This window comes from Drosophila subobscura, chromosome J, assembly GCF_008121235.1.
Source record: "Drosophila subobscura isolate 14011-0131.10 chromosome J, UCBerk_Dsub_1.0, whole genome shotgun sequence".
NCBI classification, from domain to species: domain Eukaryota; kingdom Metazoa; phylum Arthropoda; class Insecta; order Diptera; family Drosophilidae; genus Drosophila; species Drosophila subobscura.
Genome location: NC_048532.1, coordinates 19,568,325 through 19,582,006, shown reverse-complemented (window position 1 = coordinate 19,582,006; position 13,682 = coordinate 19,568,325). Strand labels below are relative to the sequence as shown.

Below are 13,682 nucleotides of genomic sequence, written 5' to 3'. Positions count from 1 at the left end.
GAGGAAAAATTTGTATCGCATGTAATTTGTATCTATATTTATATTTCTATATTGTGCGTATTTTGTGTAATTATAGTAAAGTGCAATAAATACGTGTTAATTTGCAAAGCGTCTTTAGGGGTTCACTCTTTCTTTCCGCACAACCTGAGGCAGCTGTCACGAAAGTTTCACATTAACCTGTTGCTCCACTCCAAATCCAATTGTTTCATAAAAACTCATTTCGTTTTGCCGTTTTTTATAGAGTAAATTGATTTATTTTTCACTAGGCTCCCTCGGGACAACCTTCCTTTCACATTGTTTTGGCCTATTATTTATTTTCGCTGCTAATACGTGTACAAAAACTCACTTTAATCAAGTAATCGTAAAAAAAACCTCATCTTCGTCAACAATAACAAAATAAGTTGTAAGCAAATGTGGTTTTTAGATCAAAGAATGCAAATAGAGAACACAGGAGAAGAGAAGAGAATGGTACAAAAGGAGAATTAGTTGTCCAATGGAAGCTTTCGGCGCTGCGCTGCTGGATCCGCTGCTCACTGAGCCTCATCCTCCAGGAAGAAGAACTGGCCAGAGCGCTTTTGTTCCGTATCCTTGACCGAAGCGTTCTTGTTGATGCGGGGCCGGAAGTTGTTGGGATCGCGGCGGAACGTAATGCCCAAAAGTTCGAGGAATCGGTTCATGCCATTCAACAGCGATTGGGGGGAGAAGGCTGTCGTCTTCACCGAGGGCTGGCCCTCAATCACAATCACACGATCCGCAAGGTATGTGGCCATTATGAAATCGTGCTCCACCACAAATCCAGTTTTCTTCGCATGCAAAATGTAGCTGCAAAATGGGAATAGAATAAATATTAGTTGGGTTACAAAACTGGATTCAAGATGCAACTTACCGCTTGATAACCTTGGCAGCCACCAGACGCTGCTCGGAATCCAAGTAGGCGGAGGGTTCATCAATGAGGTAGACATCCGCCGGCTTGCCCAGGCAGAGCACCAGTGCCACTCGCTGCAATTCACCACCGGAGAGGTTCTGCACCTCCTGATCCATGATCTCCTCGATTTTCATTGGCTTCATCACATCCGCAATGAACTGCGGATGCACATAGGCATCGCGAATCTTATCGTGCAGCAAGTGACGCACGTGATTCTGGAATTTCGGGGAAATCTTCTGCGGCTTGTAGGAAATGTTGAGCATGGGTAGATCCACCTCACCATCGGGCTGCAGATTACCGGCCAGCAGCCTAATGAACGTCGTCTTGCCAGTACCGTTCTCGCCGAGCAGCACCAGGATCTCAGAGTCGCTGAAATGTCCCTTCTCCACGGTCAGCTCGAACTTGCCCAGCGTTTTCACCATTGAGGGGTAAACATAGTGGTTCATTCGCTTGATTTCCTCTTCCGTAGCCGACTCCGACACCTTGAATGTGAGGGATTCTGTGCGGAAACGCATGTTCTCGGTGGGCACAAAACCGTCCAGGAAAATGTTGATGCCTTCGCGCACCGAGAAGGGCATAGTAACAACGCCATAACAGCCGGGCACACCATACAGACAGCAAATGAAGTCCGACAAGTAATCCAGCACAGACAAATCGTGCTCCACGACGATGATGAACCTGAACAGAGATCATTTTGGTCATCAAGCGGAGCTCTGTCACAAATGCAACTTACTTTGTGGGATGCAGCAGCGAACGGATGGTCAAGGCAGCATTCAGACGCTGCTTTACATCCAGATACGAGGACGGCTCGTCGAACATGAAAATGTCCGCATTCTGTATGCAAACCATGGCAATGGCAAAACGCTGCAGTTCTCCACCGGACAACTGGGAGATCTCTCGGTCCCGAATGTGTGACAAGTCCAACATGTTGCAAATCGATGTCTGTAGCTCGCGCTCATCCTTTTTGTCCAGCAAGTCGCCAACAGTACCACGCACTGCCTTGGGGATCTGATCGACATATTGCGGCTTGACCAGGGCCTTCAGATTGTCCTCCAATATCTTGGTGAAGTAGTTCTGCAGCTCGGAGCCACGGAAGTAACTTAGGATGTCCGTCCAGTCGGGAGGGTTGGCATACTTGCCCAAATTGGGCTTCTGCTTGCCAGCCAGAATCTTCAGAGCCGTTGACTTGCCAATTCCGTTCTGTCCGACCAAACCGAGCACTTCGCCGGGTCGCGGTATGGGCAGGCGATGCAGCTTGAACGAGTTTTTGCTATACCGATGCGTCGTATGCTTCTCCAGGTTACTGGGCAGGTTGATGATTGTGATGGCCTCGAAGGGGCATTTCTACGGGGGAAACGGATTAGTGATTGCTCTTAGAGGGCATGGGGTGAATGACCTACCTTGACACAGATACCGCAACCGATGCACAGCTCCTCGGACAAAGAAGCAATCTTCGACGTGGGTGCCACCTCAATGCAGAGCTTGCCCATGCGCACCACTGGACAGGTCTTCTTGCACTCCTGCCGACAGCGTTTCGGCTTGCACTTGTCATCGCTGACAATGGCAATACGCGTCTGCTTGTCGACCTCCTCGTTGTCTTTTCTACGCGACATGCTGCAAGGATAATGTAAATTAATCCAAATCTCACGAAATCACTATCAAAATCCACTGTCAACGTTGCAAATCGGCCAGACGTCACAACAAAGCTGGTGCACTGCACGCCCTTGGGCAGCGGGGCGGGGAGTGTTTTACCTATTTAGTGAAAGTATAACCTCAAAGCGAGGCAAAACAATTGACTTCCACTGCCCACTTTCACAAAATGTCACACAGTGACCTCTGTCTCATGTGTATTTTACCCACATTGCACTCATTTGTTAATTTACCTGCGAACTAGGCTGAAATTGTTGTAAAACAGACAAACACACGCGTGTCAGCCAAAGTTTCGAAAGAGAGGACACTATCGAAGTCGCGACCACTCAGCAGTATCGATATCGCAAGAATTCACTATTCGAAGTATCGATAGGGGGATTTTCTTGTTGTAATAAGTTTTTTGATTGCAATTTTGATGTGGATCAGGCCCCAAATAGTTCCAAATTTTAAATAAATGAATTCCCGAAAGGAACATACAATTTCAGGACTACCACGTGAAACAAGACAGATCTTTATCTAGTGTCATGCAAGCATAGGCACTATCGATATGGCACATTGCTCGGGTTGACACCTCTAGTTTTTACACGTCGCTGATTTGGTCTGGTCTGGAAAATATGGTCGTCCAAGAGGATAATCCCAATTCTGGGGAAAATGTGGAGAAAACTGAACCTGGGACAGTTGTGGCAGAGGCAGCCAAGATATTTAAAGTTGAGAGTAAGTGAATAGACCCGCCACTTGCCGCTGTTTTCATGCTAATGAGCTGAACTTTCACTCTACATTGTAGTACTGCACATGATTAAGGATGCACAGCAGCAGCATGGTTTGCGTCATGGCGACTTCCAGCGGTATCGTGGCTACTGCACCCGTCGCATTCGTCGTCTCCGCAAGGCATTGAAGTACCCGCAGGGCGACAAGCGACACTTTAAGCGACGCGATGTGACCATTACCCAGCTGACGGGCAAGAAGGCGGACGAACGCTACATTCATATCCCACTGATCAGTGCCGAACGCGCATGGGCCTATGCCATGCAGCTGAAGCAGGAGTCCAACACGGAGCCGCGTAAACGTTTCCATTTGATCAGCAAGCTGAGGAGGGCGTGCTTCTATGCCCTGCAGTTGCAGGAGTTGTGCAATGTAATTAATGGCATAAATTGTGGTATTCATTTGATAATCAATGTCTTTCTCTCAGACGGACGCATTTGATGCACGCACCAAGCTGGAGTGTGAGGCTTATGTGGCCTGGATGCATGGCACCCTGCACTTTGAGCTGCAGCTGTGGCAGTCAGCCGGTGAGCATTTAAAGCGTGCCCAGGTCGTGTACGAGAACCTGGCCGCGGCCTTGCCCGACGATGAGCAGGAGCTGTATCGGGCCAAGGTGAACGAGTTTACACCGAATCTGCGCTATTGCGCCTACAACATCAGCGGAGGAGCCAGTGGCGGCGATCTGGATGAGATCCTGGAGCTGCGTGCCCAAGGCGTGCTCGAGAATTTGGATGTGCTCGTCAGCCAGACGAAGACCGAGAGCAGCGAGGGTCTGCAGACGATTGATTGGCGTGGCCGCAAGGTCACTGTGCGTCCGGAGAAGGTGCGTCTGTTCTTGCTCAGTGCCCAGGAGCTGGACAAGTCGCTGGCCAAGGCAACCAAGCTGGATGCCAAGATAGAGCTGATTGAGCGCATCCTGATGGACTGCAAGGACGCTATCCAGGCGGTGCGGGATGAGATCAAGCAGGATCCCAAGCTGCGTTCGCTGACAACCGGGCAGACAGTCTCTGGCGTGCAGTATTTGCTGGCCTACTTGAGCTACATTCGCCATAGCCGCACGCTGCAACGTAATCTGTGCCTTGTGGAGCAGGTAAGGATTATAAGTCCTCCAATGCACCATGTGTGGACACCATTAACGATGATTTTTGTCCACAGGCCAAGCTCAACTTTGTCGATCCCAACCAGCAGTCGGATGTTGTTGGCGATGGCAAACGCGTACGATCACAGGATCTTGCCCGCTTATACGAAATCATCTTGCAGAATGTCACCGAGATGCAGCAGATCAACGGCATGGAGGAGGATGCCAAGTATCAAAGTGAGGTGGAGAATCTGGCCATCACCTTCAAGGCCTTCCGCTGCTACTACATTGCTTTGACGCTGATTGATATGAAGAAGTGGAAGGAGGCAGTGGCGCTATACGAGCGCGCCTCCAACTACGCCAACGAGGCGCTGAAGGGCAAGGCCAGCCAGGAGTTCCCGCAACAATCGGAGCTGAAGACGCTCGTATCCATTATCGATGGCTGCAAGTTCTCTGCCCACGCATACAGTGTGCTGGAGGACGACAACAGCGAGGCTGGGACCACCACAAAGGCGCAGAAAACAACGAAACCGCTCTATGAGCGTCTGTCACAATACAAGGAAGACCAATCGCTTCACACCAAGACCCCAAATGTGTTCAAGCTCACACCCGACATGGAGCCCATACCGTGCAAGCCGCTCTTCTTCGATCTGGCCATGAACTACGTGGAGTTGCCCTCGCTGGAGGACAAGCTGGAGCAAGAGGGCAAGAAGGGCGCCTCCATAACGGGCTTCGTCAAGGGATTCCTCGGCTGGGGCGGCGGCGGCAACAAGTGAGAATGCAGCCAATGGCCCACTCTACTGGAATTCCACTCATCAATGTTACACTTATAAAGAGTTCAGATCCATGTTCAAGCGTCGATGTGTTCGATGTTCTTTATAAGTTTCTTGTTTTGGCTTTTACCCACGCCCGGCTTTTGTATAAACGAAATATTGATTTTCTACGAAACATTTTTAAGTTAAAAAGTGAACAATTATTTGGTAATAAAGGAATCTACAACAGATTACCACTTGGTGGTGTACCTTTATTGCTATCACTACACAAGCTAATCCTAAGTTTACATCACTATGAATACTCTCACATGGCTGGCCGCTCAATCTGTAGATAGCCACGCTCGTAGAACTCCAACGCCAGCTCCCTGATCCGCAAGTGGTACTCCGAGGTGAGTGTTTGGGTGCATTTAATCTCCTTGCCGGTTAGATTCTGCTCGCTCATCACATCCAGATTGGGCAGGTTGTTCGGATCAAAGGTGACCGCTGGCAGTATCCACATGCCAATGGCCAGGCCATAGTGCACCTGACGTACATACTCCGCGGTGAGTCGCTGCAGCGAAAAGGTGTCACAGAGCTGCTCTAATTGCTTTGCCGCCGTTGTGTGCTTGAGCTGCAGATTCAGTTCCTTGGCTAGAGCCTCCGCATAAGCAGCCAGCAGAGTGTCCGTATGCTCATCCCTCAGGCGTCTCCTCGTGCTCGTATAAATAAAGTGGAGTATGTCGAAGACGGGCGAGGTGCGGCGCATAGCTTGCAGGTCGAAGAAGATGACTTCCTCGGGCTGCGAGCGGAACATGATGTTGTTCACCCACAGATCTCCATGGCAGACCACACTTAACGCCGATCCAGCAGCCTCGTTTATATTCCGCTTTAGTTGCGCAAAGAGCTTCGGTCGCAGCTCCTCAATGAGGGAGATGGGCGTGGTCAGACTTCCATCTGCATTCGACGCATTGAGACTGTCCAAGGCCTGCTGCACAGAGGTGTCCAATATGGTGGAGTAGAACTCGGCAGCCTCCTCACAGTAGACAATCTCGCTGAGTTGCTCGACTTGGGCGGCAAACAGTGCAGACTCCAGCTGCTGGGCAGCCAGCGAGGCGGCGTGCATTTGTGCCAGTTTCTGGAAGGACCGTCTTTAATTATTCGGCAGTGGAATTGCAGCACTCACCTTCATCACCAGCAGGCAATGGCCCAGCTCCAGCCCCTCCAGTCGATCCTTCATTCGGTAGCCCAAAGCCTTCAGATCCTGCAGCACAATGATGGGCTCCCCACTGTCGCTTTCTCGGTCATGGCTCTCGGCGATGTGACACAGCGGGAACAGCGGCTGCTGGCTGTAGCGACGGAGCAGCGGCACCAGATGCCGGTAGGCGTTTATCTCATTGCTGAAGGCCTCCTCGCAGCGGTAGAGCTGCCGGCGTGACAGACTCGCAATCTGACGCTTAACAATAACCGTAACTAAACGGGGAGAAGGGAAGCAGACAACAAAGAGAAACAGAAAATAGCGTGAGAGAGCGTAACGGAACACGGAACAGCTGACTTTTGTTTACGTCGCGTGGTAAAATTGATGAATGAAATGCCGCACAAAAACACACACAAACACAGAGATTCTCTCTTTCTCAGCTAGAAGAGAGAGGGCGACAGCTAGAGAGCAAACGCGTGTGCGTGCTGACCTTTGCGAATCTATTTTACGTACTCGTATGGGTGGCAAGTGCAATGCATTTAGAATGCGTGGAACAAGGTCACTTCACTCGACGCCTCGCCCCACCGACCGCCCGCCGCTTAGCAAAAAGCAAACAAAAAAATAACAAACAAACTGCATGGCTTCGACTATTTGATGCCCTTTTTGTGTGCGTTTACCCGCTTCCCTGCTTGCTGCTGGCTGTTGCTGATCTTTATCCTGTTGCAGGTTCTGGCTGATGGTCACACGCTTCACCACCGACATGTAGTTGTCGCCGCTGCTGCTGCCCGCACTGCACGCGATGTTGTCAATGCTAAAGGACACCAAATGGTTCCGGCTGAACAGTTGCCGCAAATGCTCGACATTCTCCTCGTATTGATTGATGACGCCCATGCACACGGCCATTGCCATGCCGCCGCCGCCGCCATTCGAAGGTCCTGCTGTTGGTGGGACAGCGGCAGCCATTGTCTCCATTGCGCTTGACTGATTGATTGGTAATGGTTGGGGCTGCAACTCCAACTGCAACTGCAACTGTGGCTTTCGCTGGGAGGCTGCTGCCGAAATAAGTGCCCGAATTCCGTTTCAGCCGCTGCAGCATTTTCTTGGGACCTGCTTAGACATGACACACATCCAAATTGGGGGCAGGTCACTCTTTTTTGTCGGTTGCCATCAGCTTAAGTTGTTTTCTTCTTTTAAATAGTTTTTATTTTGGGCTTCTGCTCGGTTAGCACTTTTGTGCGAATTGCGTGCGAAAAGCGACTGGCAGACTGGCACCACCGCGCGTCCAACTGCACGGCGAACAACTAACTGAGTGTTTCGGAGGTGGAGGTGCTTTTGCCGTGGTTTATCCAACTGCAGTTCTCCCGCACTGCAGTTTCTCGCATTCTCACGACTGGCGATGGCGTCACCTGGCGGACGGTGGCCGCACATAAGCCTAGGGCTCTCTCGATTCTCTCTCAGTGCTCTCAGCTCTCAGAGTTCTCGTGAGAAATGCAATTGACTTTTGAAAGCCGGTAGACAGTGACTGTGTGGTGGAGGCAAACCTGACTGATGTGTGTGTGTTGCCTCGTTCAAGGTTACATCCGAGCACTTTCACTTGGCGGGGTGGCGGCACTTGGTGCGTATACGTAACGTGTTGCCTGCCCCCAAAGCGGATGTTGCCGCATTGCACCGATAGTCGTTTGCATTGGGACGCGGCCACAAAATGCTTGCACTTGAAATATTACATTGAACGTCCTTGGAGCGGAGCGCGAGGGCTGCGTGTGGGTCGAGGCATTTTACGACTGGAAATAAATAAATTCAAAGCATATTTTATGCATGGAAATGGTTTCTTTTCGATGGTTTATGGCAGCTGCTCCTTGGCTCATCTTGATTCTGTTTACTCTACAGTCACGTAGCCAAAGACAAAGACCAAGAGCCTAATAAAGTTCAAAGACCAAGACTCATTAACAGCAGACAATGCAGCAGGTCGGCTTCGGACACGGATTGGTTCGGGCAATTTGTTTATTTAATATGCAACTACAAAAAGAGGCTAAATGGCCATTAATTAAATATCAAATTCGCCACGGCCAATAAATGAGCAGCCACTCCCTGAGACCCAAAAAAACGAAGCCCAGACAATGTAAATACCAAACCTCAAGCCACAAGCCACAAGATAGATACGCACCTGAGTTCGATTCGGCTTGGGAAAGTCCAAGGCTGCAAGCAGTATCCAGCAATCAATGTGTGTGCAGGCCAAAAACTGCGGGACCAATGCTTCCGCCTTAACAGCTCGGTTGAATAACCCCAAGTCTAACCACAACACCCATAGCAAATTAGGGTCAAACATGTGCAGCCACCAACAGATTGAGATTTGGATTCCGATTCCTGATCTCCGAGATCTCAGAGTCACACTCAGAGGCGGGCATTAATTTCAGGGTCAATCACACTTTCAAAAATCGCACATGGTTTCGTTTTGGATTCTAAGCGAAACCTGTCAATCATCCAACTGAACATTTGTAATCTGTGTGCACTCCTATATCTGTAGCTGTAGCTGTATCTCTGGCTCTATGGCTGTGCGACTTTTGCCATGCGTAACCGCTGCCGGCAGGCAACGCGACCTTTTTTGGGGGGCATTTTGTGGAGCATGAGAAACGGAGACACCGATATCATTGCTTTTAATTGCTCGCGCCTAGGCCTAGGTCACTAGCAATTGCACTCGAATCGAGCTCTAAATCTCTCTCGCTCCCCCATCCGCGCTGTCCATAATTAATTTAATAAAATTTAAAGCAGCCCGCTGGCAAGCAACAAACAAACACACAAAACACACACAAAAATCTTGACTCATTCTGGCTCTGGCTCAGACATAACTTTGAGCGAGGTTTGGGACGCTGAGCGACTCGGAGCGGGGCTTGAGTTCAACTCGTTTTTGTGGCATTCAACGGCAAGCGAATAAAAGTTCGCTGCCTCGTTATTCTATGATCAGTTTACAGTCTCAACTTCGCCCAGAGCCAGGTGTTCCAGTTTCAGTTTCGGTTCAAGTGTTGCTCCGTGCCTAATCCTCAGCCGAGTTCCAAATTCGAATCAAAATCCGAATCAATGTGAGTGCAGTGTGCGTGGGTGATGTGACCTGAGCCAGCAGCCAAATGAATCTCGCTATAAAGAACCAAAATAATACGATGTGTGTGTGTGTGGTGTGTGTGGTGTGTGTGGGATCTTAGCCTTGACTTTGGCTTGGACTCTCCACACTCTGAATATGTAAATGCATTTTTATGGCGCATAATTACCCGTGGACAACGCCTGTACAGTGGCTGCCCCAGAAGTGTAACCCTGAAAATCAAGTTGTAAAACTCAAGGATTATCTCCAACGATTCCACACCACTGCTAGTCCCTGCCTGAGTGCCCACTGTATTGCCATTTCGAGAGCACTTTTGATTGCTTTGTTCAATTTTAAATTGGAACACTCCACGTTTGACAATTAAAGCGCTCGTTTGCCATTCAATTCAGTGCGCTGCCAGTCGAATTCTTATCAATAAAAAAAAGCCAGTTCCAGTTGCAAAAAAGTTCATGGATTAGCCGCGCTGCGTTTTCCAGCAAAGCCAAGCGGCCCACGGTGCATGGGTCCATGGTGCATGGACGATAATTGATTTTCCCGTACATAATTTATGACGCACGAAACTGACAGCCGACTTGTAGATTAAAAACTGCCACTGACCAGCGGCAATAAATCTGTCCCCGTATCAGTTTATTAGAACGTTAACAATAATGCCAGCTCCCGCTCCTTTTCGCTCTCCCCCTTGTAGCCATCATCATCATCATCATGTTGACTGCCTGCCAAGTTGCCTGCTTCGTTGGATGCCTCGCTCTGGCACTGAGCTGTGTCCAGGCGCAGTTCTACTACAATCAGGCATTGGGTTTGCCTGCCACACACTCGTTTGAGCCTGCCAATCCGTATCAGGGCTATGCCACAGCCGATGCGCATCCCTCGGTGGTGCGGAATGCGCAATGGGAATCGGAGCTGCCTGCCGAGCTGTCCAAGAGTGCGCGATTCTACAATGATCCAGTCATAGCCGCAAACCTGGCCAAGGCGTCGCTACTCACCACAAGGGAAATGGCGGTGGTGCATCGCGAGGCGGAGAAAATTCCACGCGATCAGGTCTATAAACTATTCAAGAATGCTGGCTATCTGAGTCGCAGATAGAAATGTACAAATGAGATGTGTAGAATCTGCTGCGATGAATGGAGTTCCGTTTCCCACGTGCCTTGTTGTATTTTAGTTTATAAATTGTTAATATATTGTACATACACACAGATTAAACATTCTTATGTATATGAATTTCGATTGGGTGTATCAACACCTTAGGGAGGGAACTAAGTAAACTGCTAAATAAAAGGGATTTAGCTTTATGTACAAAGATTATGCTGGAACAAAAACACTCTGAGATGAAGGATTGGGTCATTGATTCACTGCACAAACAACTCGGCTCCGTTGCCTGGGAGTGTGGCAAACACAACCTCGTTGAAATCATTTGGCTGATGGCGCTCCAACAGATGTGGCGGCAATTGAGCGTAGTAGTCCCGCTTCAAAGCCTTTATATACGCTGCAGCAGCCTCCTGGGAATCGCACATGGCCACAATGCAGCCGCCCCAACTGAAGGCACACAAATTGGTTAGACATTGAGCTGCAGGTTCTGTTGCCTTCACTCACCCAGCACCTGTAACGCGTGCGCTGACATTCTGCTTCTCGGATATGGCAATTAGACGCTCCACATCGGGATGGGAGCATTCGTAGAGCTCGCGCAGACTCTCGTGAGACTGTCGCATGAGTTGTCCCAACTGCTTGACATCTTCCACGCTGCCACGTTGCGCCAGCTGCTCACAAATCTTACGGAACTTGGCCACGCGTCCAGACTCTGTGGGAATGTCATCAAATACAAAACTATCAAAACATAGCCTTGACCTCCACTCACCTTGGATAACATGCAGGGCACGCTGGCGCAGCTTAAACTCCTGCATGTGCTGTGTGTTGGCCGTGAGGAATTTGGTCTCCAGCTCCTGCTCCGTAATGCCCCACTCCTGGCAGATATCGGCTCGGGTGTACACCCATTTGGTTAGCTTCTCTTTGATGAGGTTCTCAAACGTCTCATTGTCCATGCCGCAGGCCTCCTCCAGGTCAATGAATCGAATAATGTCCTGCCAATTGCTTAGATTCTTGTGCCGGGCCAGCCAACGTGTTGCCAGGCGGCACTCCACCACACGCTCATTGTAGTCCGACGAGGCAGCCTTGTTCTTCTGCGCCAAACTGTTGGCCACGACAAAGCACTTGCCCGACGGCAGGGTCACCGGTGTGCCATTGAGCTTGGGATGAAATTCGATGTGATGGGCACAGCCTTCGCGGCCCAAGTAGGCAATGGCCTGGTCCATGCCGCCGCTATGCGTGCCAATGTACTGCTCACACTGGGCCGAAATGGATGCCAGCTCCTTGCGATCCAGCTGCATGCCCTGGACATGTGCTGTGGCCAGCACCGAGGAGCTGACCATGGCACTGGAACTGGACAGACCAGCGGCCAGAGGCACATTTCCGTCGACTGCAATGCGCATGCCAATGGGACTGAATTTCTTGCCCAGCTTCTCCTCAATGCCTCGAACGCCGCACATGAAGTATTTATACCATGCTGGACCCCCAGGCAGTGGCAGTTCAACGCTAGAAGTATCAAATATATAATTAGTTTGTGTACAATTATTCGTCGGGTCAATAATCACCAACCTGAGGTTCTTCAAGTCACAATCAAAGTTCTGGAAGTGGGCCTGATCCACATTGCGCAGCTGCAATTGATGCTTTGTGGGATTACTGCCCACTGCCAGCACGATGCTTTGGGTAACGGCCATGGGGAGCACAGAGTAGCCGCAATAGTCCACATGCTCGCCTATAATGTTGACACTGCAAATATATGCCAGCAGCTGTAGAAATAATTAAAATACAAATGTCAAAGGACTCACCGTCCTGGCACACGAACAAAGAAGTCAGGCTCGGCACCAAACTGTTCCCTGTAAAAGGCTCCCAGTTTTTGCAGGCGGGAATAAATTATGGCCTCTGGCTGTAGCTTCTGTTGGGCAACGAGCTCGATGCCGGGACCCAGCATGTCACCTGCTCCATTTCCATTGGCGGTCATGTTTACCTGCAAAACAGACAAAAACGTTTATTTATAACCTTTGTTTTATGTTGTTTTTCAGCTGGTGCGTCGAACCGTAAACGTGTCGCAACCAAACAGTCATAACCCGTCAAGTCGAAAACATAGTACAGCTATTTAAATGCTGATTAGCAGCAATAAAAGTGTAACCAAAGCACACACACACACACACATGCACATTAACGTCAAGGGGGTGCAAAAAATAAATAGCTAATCGTCTAATCTCACCTTATCAGAATGTCAAAACATCCATTAGCACACAAACTGATTGTCTAACACGCCGCTTATCAGTTGTGCAAGTGTTGTTTCACTGTAGATGCATTCAATTGATGCAAATTTAATGTCTTAATTGAGAAAAACAAGTGGAAATGTGCAATTTGCCGGCATTTGAGAGAAATTTGGAGTGCTTGGGAGAGCGACAGAGAGGATAACAGCTGACATGTAATGTGGCCAGGCTTGCAAAATTTGTAGAATATTGAGCAGTGCAATGCACAATATGGGTTTGGCACTTACTTAAATATTTAGCGGTGCAATGCACGATACGGGTTTCGCACTTACTCACCCAATAGTCTCTTATCGTGGTTTTTATAGGTCACAAAACACTTGAAGACGCGTCTGGTCGTTATCAGAGGAAAAATTTTAGTTATTGGTGCGACCGCTACGAGTTCCAACCAGCAAATGAGTGATTCCGGCCTGCACCGTTTCCGTTTTGTTTAGCCCGGGAGTGTGTAAGATTATGTGTAGGAGTATATGTGTTGAAATCAGCAACGCAACTGGTTGAGAGTATTGTTTACATATTGTTAACCGCTAACTGGGCTAGTTACGGCACTCTCCTATGGTGCTTTTCTTCTTTTTCTCAACTAATGCATTCCAATACAAATGTCTGGTATCAAAACAGAAGGTTTAATATTTGAAAATAATTCCATTAGCGGATTTATCTTTTTTTGAAGTATTTATATTTGCTGATAAGGAGAGATAAGGTGATCATTCAAAATGAGAAGTGGCCCGCCCAACATTTTAAATATTGTCAACGTTGTGGTGCTGCCAGACTGCAGGGAAATATATCGATCACTCTTTTCCATCGATATGGTCAGACGGCATACTGTCTCAATAACTCCGTGGTCACACTGCTGCCATCTCAATAATAAACCGA

At 49.1% G+C, this 13,682-nt stretch overlaps 5 protein-coding genes across 7 annotated transcripts; 2 read left to right on the top strand and 3 right to left on the bottom strand.

Moving 5' to 3' along the window:
- Window positions 1-251: 251 nt before the first annotated feature.
- On the bottom strand, window positions 252-2,953 carry LOC117895243 (ATP-binding cassette sub-family E member 1). The gene is made up of 5 exons (XM_034802754.1): window positions 2,809-2,953; window positions 2,326-2,539; window positions 1,659-2,269; window positions 887-1,603; window positions 252-822 (listed from the first exon to the last, which is right to left on the bottom strand). Exons 2-5 carry the CDS (start codon window positions 2,536-2,538, stop codon window positions 531-533), a joined length of 1,833 nt encoding a protein of 610 aa, XP_034658645.1. The 5' UTR covers window position 2,539; window positions 2,809-2,953; the 3' UTR covers window positions 252-530.
- A 176-nt stretch (window positions 2,954-3,129) lies between these two features.
- On the top strand, window positions 3,130-5,421 carry LOC117895244 (signal recognition particle subunit SRP68). Its single transcript, XM_034802755.1, has 4 exons — window positions 3,130-3,289; window positions 3,360-3,709; window positions 3,765-4,427; window positions 4,493-5,421. Exons 1-4 carry the CDS (start codon window positions 3,190-3,192, stop codon window positions 5,189-5,191), a joined length of 1,812 nt encoding a protein of 603 aa, XP_034658646.1. The 5' UTR covers window positions 3,130-3,189; the 3' UTR covers window positions 5,192-5,421.
- On the bottom strand, window positions 5,414-7,383 carry LOC117895245. Its single transcript, XM_034802756.1, has 3 exons — window positions 7,040-7,383; window positions 6,351-6,637; window positions 5,414-6,302 (listed from the first exon to the last, which is right to left on the bottom strand). The coding sequence occupies exons 1-3, from the start codon at window positions 7,332-7,334 to the stop codon at window positions 5,493-5,495; spliced, it is 1,392 nt and encodes a 463-aa protein (XP_034658647.1). The 5' UTR covers window positions 7,335-7,383; the 3' UTR covers window positions 5,414-5,492.
- A 1,942-nt stretch (window positions 7,384-9,325) lies between these two features.
- LOC117894208 lies at window positions 9,326-10,665 on the top strand. Its single transcript, XM_034801122.1, has 2 exons — window positions 9,326-9,439; window positions 10,142-10,665. The coding sequence occupies exon 2, from the start codon at window positions 10,159-10,161 to the stop codon at window positions 10,537-10,539; it is 381 nt and encodes a 126-aa protein (XP_034657013.1). The 5' UTR covers window positions 9,326-9,439; window positions 10,142-10,158; the 3' UTR covers window positions 10,540-10,665.
- LOC117894207 (N-acetylgalactosamine kinase) lies at window positions 10,584-13,253 on the bottom strand. Of its 3 annotated transcripts, XM_034801121.1 has the most exons (6): window positions 13,092-13,245; window positions 12,339-12,517; window positions 12,106-12,279; window positions 11,309-12,042; window positions 11,047-11,251; window positions 10,584-10,989 (listed from the first exon to the last, which is right to left on the bottom strand). In XM_034801121.1, the coding sequence occupies exons 2-6, from the start codon at window positions 12,509-12,511 to the stop codon at window positions 10,803-10,805; spliced, it is 1,473 nt and encodes a 490-aa protein (XP_034657012.1). In that variant the 5' UTR covers window positions 12,512-12,517; window positions 13,092-13,245; the 3' UTR covers window positions 10,584-10,802. The 3 variants fall into 3 exon arrangements, with proteins under 3 accessions (XP_034657012.1, XP_034657010.1, XP_034657011.1); XM_034801119.1 differs by having other exon boundaries at window positions 11,309-12,279; window positions 13,092-13,253; XM_034801120.1 differs by lacking the exon at window positions 13,092-13,245 and adding an exon at window positions 12,758-12,902 and having other exon boundaries at window positions 11,309-12,279.
- Between the last annotated feature and the right edge of the window lie 429 nt (window positions 13,254-13,682).

Excerpts from the sequence above, each read along its gene's own strand:
- LOC117895243 (XM_034802754.1), bottom strand. The coding sequence starts at position 2,538 with ATGTCGCGTAGAAAAGACAACGAGGAGGTCGACAAGCAGACGCGTATT. Across the intron at positions 2,270-2,325 it reads GTTGCGGTATCTGTGTCAAG|AAATGCCCCTTCGAGGCCAT; the intron begins GTAGGTCATTCA and ends TTTCCCCCGTAG. Across the intron at positions 1,604-1,658 it reads TCGCTGCTGCATCCCACAAA|GTTCATCATCGTCGTGGAGC; the intron begins GTAAGTTGCATT and ends ATCTCTGTTCAG.
- LOC117895244 (XM_034802755.1), top strand. The coding sequence starts at position 3,190 with ATGGTCGTCCAAGAGGATAATCCCAATTCTGGGGAAAATGTGGAGAAA. Across the intron at positions 3,290-3,359 it reads CAAGATATTTAAAGTTGAGA|TACTGCACATGATTAAGGAT; the intron begins GTAAGTGAATAG and ends TCTACATTGTAG. Across the intron at positions 4,428-4,492 it reads ATCTGTGCCTTGTGGAGCAG|GCCAAGCTCAACTTTGTCGA; the intron begins GTAAGGATTATA and ends TTTTGTCCACAG.
- LOC117895245 (XM_034802756.1), bottom strand. The coding sequence starts at position 7,334 with ATGGAGACAATGGCTGCCGCTGTCCCACCAACAGCAGGACCTTCGAAT. Across the intron at positions 6,638-7,039 it reads AGCAGCAAGCAGGGAAGCGG|TTACGGTTATTGTTAAGCGT; the intron begins GTAAACGCACAC and ends CTCCCCGTTTAG. Across the intron at positions 6,303-6,350 it reads ATTGCCTGCTGGTGATGAAG|AAACTGGCACAAATGCACGC; the intron begins GTGAGTGCTGCA and ends CGGTCCTTCCAG.
- LOC117894208 (XM_034801122.1), top strand. The coding sequence starts at position 10,159 with ATGTTGACTGCCTGCCAAGTTGCCTGCTTCGTTGGATGCCTCGCTCTG.
- LOC117894207 (XM_034801119.1), bottom strand. The coding sequence starts at position 12,511 with ATGACCGCCAATGGAAATGGAGCAGGTGACATGCTGGGTCCCGGCATC. Across the intron at positions 12,280-12,338 it reads TTTGTTCGTGTGCCAGGACG|TGTCAACATTATAGGCGAGC; the intron begins GTGAGTCCTTTG and ends ATATATTTGCAG. Across the intron at positions 10,990-11,046 it reads GCACGCGTTACAGGTGCTGG|TTGGGGCGGCTGCATTGTGG; the intron begins GTGAGTGAAGGC and ends GTGTGCCTTCAG.